Source organism: Ascidia mentula, chromosome 9 (genome assembly GCF_947561715.1).
Source record: "Ascidia mentula chromosome 9, kaAscMent1.1, whole genome shotgun sequence".
Classification (NCBI taxonomy): domain Eukaryota; kingdom Metazoa; phylum Chordata; class Ascidiacea; order Phlebobranchia; family Ascidiidae; genus Ascidia; species Ascidia mentula.
Genome location: NC_138574.1, coordinates 3,294,719 through 3,300,718, shown reverse-complemented (window position 1 = coordinate 3,300,718; position 6,000 = coordinate 3,294,719). Strand labels below are relative to the sequence as shown.

At 36.9% G+C, this 6,000-nt stretch overlaps 1 protein-coding gene across 1 annotated transcript; it reads left to right on the top strand.

The window, feature by feature from the left end:
* Positions 1-1,760, top strand: LOC145914143 (putative defense protein 3). Its single transcript, XM_083001922.1, has 4 exons — positions 1-210; positions 377-599; positions 990-1,070; positions 1,254-1,760. The coding sequence occupies exons 1-4, from the start codon at positions 27-29 to the stop codon at positions 1,375-1,377; spliced, it is 612 nt and encodes a 203-aa protein (XP_082858048.1). The 5' UTR covers positions 1-26; the 3' UTR covers positions 1,378-1,760.
* Positions 1,761-6,000: the final 4,240 nt, after the last annotated feature.

Below are 6,000 nucleotides of genomic sequence, written 5' to 3'. Positions count from 1 at the left end.
GTCGAAATAGATTTATAACATAAACAATGCATTCTAAACTTGTTCTCGTGTTGGTTCAAATTGTAATTGTGACCGCAAGACCTGATGGTGCTCCTGTCGGTGCTTGCGTTAACATGGCACCAAATCACGGAACTTCAGCGCAACAAGTCACCAGTCCTTACACAATTACAGCAGGAGCAAGAAATGTTGTATCTGGTGGCAAGGTGATATGTAAGTATTTGATTATGTTCTTTAAAATCTTGTGGTTGTTGTAGTCGTGGAATTAAGTTTTCCTTAAGCCTTGGTATTTTTGAAAGGATGGATCGCAATCCATTTCACAAAGATCTGCAAATGAATAAAGAGTAATCTAGATGCTAAGATGCATAGTTTGTTTTAGTTACAGTCGGTGGAAGTCAAACATATCGTGGCATTCTGCTCCAAGCGAGAACAGGTTCCAACACAATTCCAGCTGGTGAATGGGCGCCACCGAATAATCACAAGCTGTTGTGTTGCTCGGGTCAACAAGCCCTTACACACAGTAACAGGAACGATAAAACCCTCCCGGCAAGTTTTCAGTGGACAGCCCCGCAAGTGACGTCAAACACAACATACGTCATATAGTACGTAAATTTTTTCATAGTACTCGATTTCCGTTTAACAAGAAAATACAAGTTATAAAAAGATGAGTAGACCAAAGGCTTACCTCATTATAGTATTGGTCTGACGATTCATTGTGATTTGTTGGTTCCTTTTTAGTACGTACACCAAGCTTCGGGCCCTTCGTTATTTCCAAAATTTGGCAGGAATGACCCGATACATTGTACATTTATTGTTGTTGCGCAAAATTGTAGTGGCGAAATTGCTATTTGTATGGCCCAAAATATTTAATTTAAACTGATACAAACGAAGTAAAGGTAACAGCTTGTTTTCTTAACCCAGCCAATTTAGACATGGGGTAAAAAAGACTAAATACTTTGATGGTATCTCGATAAACTATTCCCATTTTGCAGCATGACGATAGTCCAAGTGAAAAAGACGTACTGGGTGAAGGTGGGAAGCGGTGACGTACTAGTTAGACCGTCCACTACAGCGTAAGTTAAAAAAAGTGAAAAGATTTGCTTCAAAAAAACCTCTGCTTGATATTAATTAAAACCACCAATGCTTTGTGCTCATTTATATACTGTTATACTGTAGAATGTTATGAACAGACAGAGACAAACATTCTTTGTAATTTGTAATTCGTTCACGAAGCCATAAGAAAAATTTGTTTTTAGACCTGCAAACCCTCCTGCAATGAGACAAGCCACATGTGCTGCTTCTAACATCGAGGGATACAAGGGGTTTTACCTGGTTTCCCTAATAATGAGCATTGTGTTTATGGTTCTGGGACAAAATTAGTCATATTTTAATTGCAATAAGCACATTTAAATGCACCATAATGACTAAATACCCGTTGTCAAGTCACGTAAAACGTTAATGGCTATACTCGCTCCTGTACCTAAAATTACAAAAGAAGCAGGGGTTGAATCTTTTGAACCCAAAACATTCAAAATTCTGTAACAAAATCAAAGTTGAGAAAAACTTAATCTACTTCTGCAATGGTCGAGTCAACAGCGCATTTTTTTGTGTACACGTAATTGGCCAATCACATGTCTTGGTATCCTATATCTCAACCTTTATACAGTCAAAACAAAAAAACACCCATACTGTAAGCTTGATGTATACCATTAAAATTATTGCTAGTTTTCTCGTATATTCCAATTAAATAAAATGTTTAAACAACGAAAAACTGATTTCTATTTTATATAAGTTGGAACAGATTGCAGAAACAGATTTATATGAGCAGTCGTGCTGGCAAATCCCTTCGCAGTTGGGCAATCTTGCATCGCAAACTGCATGCTGCGTATAATTTTATTCAAATACTGCACGGGCAATTTATATTTGGCGATCTCAGATCCAGTATCTCGATCATAAGCTTCTCTGGCATCGCAGACAAGACATTGCAATCCGCTGGTTCAGTTACTTTTCCCGACAAGTCGAAGGCAGATCGGAAATATCAAGCCTCGCCTGACAGGAATACACCCAAGAATCGCTGAGCTCCTGTAGGGGGGGTCGATAGAGCGTTGGGTCTGGTTAGCCCACCAGGGTCGTGAGTTTAAACCTCACCGGAAGCTTGGTTTTCAGAAAAAAGTGACTTATCCAGCCGACTGAAATACGATGTTAGAGGACCTTGTTTTACATGTTTTTGTCCGTTTATGGTAACATGTTTACGGGTATTACCAAAAGCTGTCAGGAAAAGAACAGATTTAAAGTCTTAGACATTTGCATTCCGGGACAATTTTATAGTAGCACTGATGATGAACACAGGTATGTCAAAATATATGCGTGGTATGTCATTGAGAAGCACTTTAGCTTTGGTTCTGCCGACTCCTTTTTATTCATCGCAAAAAATGCCTCAACACTGCCAACGTATGGACGTGATATACAGCAGGGACAAATAACCATGTTTGATCAACAAAATATAAGTATGACATTCCTGTTGCTGCCAGGCATATTGCAATTTAAAATTTACTGCTCTTCTGACATAAAACATACGTATATAAATTTAAAATGTAATTAATTTGTGCATCATTTATGCCTGGGCAGTCCATGAAATAATTTTCTCATTTCGTACATTCCTTATTGGATCTTTATTCAGATTAACTCAACGCAGACAAAAGTTATATGTTGCAAAATCATCACTAACACAAGCTGGAATTAACCCCGCTCCATTACGTTCAGTTCACGACATCAAAACGTTGATGGATTTACTGAACATGTTTTCCTGTAATTACGCAAACGACCTGCGTGTTACAGGAAGTGTTGATGTCAGTATGAGTTGCCACAGAGTTACACGCAATGTTGCAGGGGATGCCCAATGTGTGGCCACCTGTCGTTTATAACTGATCGTCTCTACTGGTACAATTACTAAATAAACTGCCAAATGCCCATTACGCGTCTTGGTTTCAACTATTTTTAAATTTAAGTCAGTGTTCCTGCATCACGTTTTGTTAAAGATTGAATTAATTTAAAGTTCTTAAAATTGCACGTAAGTAATGCATTCGATCAATGCGTACCCGTTAGAATTTTGTTTTTGTTTTGTGTTTTTTCCTTTTATTGCAACCTTTTCCAAAAACTACAGCAAATTCGCACAACCTTGCATAAAAATTCAGTTGATTCATGATAAACAGACAATATTTTAAGAAACTAAACAGCAAATACCCTGACACTTATTGTAATAGAGAAGTGATAACATGCAGCGCTTGATGCATTATTGTTAACATAACCCTATGGAAGCCTCGCCGGATGGCAGACGAAACGGCGGTTACAAATAAACACTTTAGAAACTAAAGTGCCAGAAGAACAATTATGATTAATTAGTATGCCTGGCAGCAAAAATGGCAGTAAACATCCTATGTTGTTTAATGCAAACCTTTATGTAAAATATCAAAACCCTGTGTAATTAACAGAAGACAATGACAGAAGGGAAAATATGAAAAAAGCGGCGGAAACGACGAGGAAATATCTGCTTTGAAGAAGTAACACAACTCCCTTTCTGTATAGTCAGTAAATCTTAACACAGGAAAACAAATAAAATTTGATAGAAAGGCGTAGTTGTGGAAAGGTTGGTTGTTGCTGCGTAATTAGCGATCAACAGGCTTACATACTTTTTGTGTCTGCAATTGGGGACAAGTCGCTAGTCAAGGAGTTGCGGCCACATTGTAAAGTAACAAGTTTATGTGCATTAGACTTGGAAGAAACATCGGCAACAAAAAGAATTAAATTTCGAAAGCAGGAATTTTACCCTAACAAATGTACACAAACAAATTTGAATTTATAATCTAATATAGCTTGGCTACAGACAAAATAACCCTTACACTATAGGTTTAATTCACATGAAGATGGTGTGGGATGTAAATTTTTCAAAGTGTAAACAGACATAAAAACCAAAAAGTATTAAAAACAACGCGTATGTTGGAAGTACGACACTTTGCATGTGGGAGAATTATTCCTGCTGTTGTTTGAAACCCGTGCAGACGCGTTAGTGGAAAATATGATGAGATTTTCGTTTTTGTTTACTGTCTATATTTCCCTTTGTCTCAGTAAAGAATGCTTTAGATGCGAAACTTACAAAAAAAGTTGATCGAGCAGGACCAGTCAGCAACAACAGGCCAGAAACATTATGCGGGGAAAATAAACGAAAAAGTGGGAATTTTTTAAGCAGAGCATGCGTACAAGCATGATGCTTTCATCGGATGTGACGATACACACGTGGTTCATTATTTTTTGAAAGTAATTAAGGTTCCGGCGAATGACTGGATAAAATCGTGACCAGGATGATAAGCTGTATTTACAAACCTCATCCAAAATAGACGAACACAAACTTTTTTCCTTCTTAAAAATTTCCCCAGATTTGTCTATATGTGGTGAGATGCGGTGTTGATTAACACTTGAAACTTGAAAGATTTAGAGTGCATTAAAGAGATTTGCTAACAAACCTTAATAATAACATGAATCTGAAAAATATTGGAAGGCATGAGAGTGTGAAAACATATTTGCTACATTTTAAGAAGCAATTTGAAAGAAAATAGTTGGCTATTATAGTATATCGAGCAACAGACAATGTATCTTCATAACTACACAGAGTTAAAGTTCATATAGGTGAAAATGTATTGTGAAATAGTGGTGGTTCTCTTTTTTGTTGTTTGTGTGACATCAAGGCCAGATGGGGCGCCGGTGGAAGCGTGTTTGACAATGACACCACAACACGGTGCTAATGCTCTACCTAATGAGCTAAGCCCATACTTCATTACTGCAAATAAGAATGGAGTCCGTTATAGTTTCCCTTCAACCGGTAAGTTGCTTCTTAATATTGCGATCATGTACTTTATGGCTTTCCTTAGTGAAGCTGTATAAATTTTGAAAAAGAAAAAATATAAAATTTAGAACACAATTCAAAACTTATTGAAGTTTGTTTGCAATACTCACAATATCTTCGATATTAAAAGTAGTGAATTTATTCTCATTTTTGTACGCATGCTATGATTGCTTGAGGTTAGAGTCGAAATCGTATTATCAATGCAAACTTATTTTCTTTACACCTTACAGTCACAGTCAGATCATCCGATCCGCAGGTAAACGTGTATCGCGGTATTCTCTTTGAAGCTAGAGAAAATGGTAGCTCAATTCCTGCTGGAAGGTGGTACGCAGATGCCAACCACAAAATTTTAAAATGTTCCGGTCAACAAGCTCTCACACACAACAACAACCAAGATAAGATTCTACCGAAATCATTTACTTGGTTTCCGCCAGTTGTAACAACACCGACTCGCTATAACATCTAGTAAGTACGAGATGTACATTAATTGCGGTGATATTCTTGCTTTTATCGTTGGTGTAAGTAGGTAAAGTCACCGATAAACGAACACTCTTTGTTTAAATACACTGTCTCACAAATACGTGCTTTGCAAATAGGTTTATTATATCTGCTTTCATACAAACAGTCAAGCAAATTAGGTATAGTTATACAATGTTTTGTTTGTAAACTCCCAAATCCGACGATCAGCATGAAACCTCCCCGAATCATTTTAAAAGTGAAAAAAATGGAATTACACTGGTTCGTCTATTTATGTGCAAATGAACATATACTCATATAACGACAAACGCTGATTGGAAATTTTGTCGTATACAAAAGCATATTCGCACTTTTGCTTAAGATATCGACCATGTATTGTGTTCCTAGAACGTAGAAGTGTAGACACTAAAATGAGTATTATAAAACCTTGTAACTACGGTTAAATTTAATCCAATACAAAATAACTCTTCCGTTTTTACAGCATGACGATTGTGCGAAAACAGAGCGAATTTTACGTAATGCTTAACCCTGGGTACGAGGTACTTATTCTACCAGAACCCACTACGTAAGTATTGCATTGTGTTCATAAAACTTGAAACTTTCAATTTGCAAAGCACGCAAAATAA

Coding starts and splice junctions, on each gene's coding strand:
- LOC145914143 (XM_083001922.1), top strand. CDS start 27: ATGCATTCTAAACTTGTTCTCGTGTTGGTTCAAATTGTAATTGTGACC. Junction 211..376: donor ATCTGGTGGCAAGGTGATAT/GTAAGTATTTGA, acceptor AGTTTGTTTTAG/TTACAGTCGGTGGAAGTCAA. Junction 600..989: donor AACACAACATACGTCATATA/GTACGTAAATTT, acceptor CCCATTTTGCAG/CATGACGATAGTCCAAGTGA.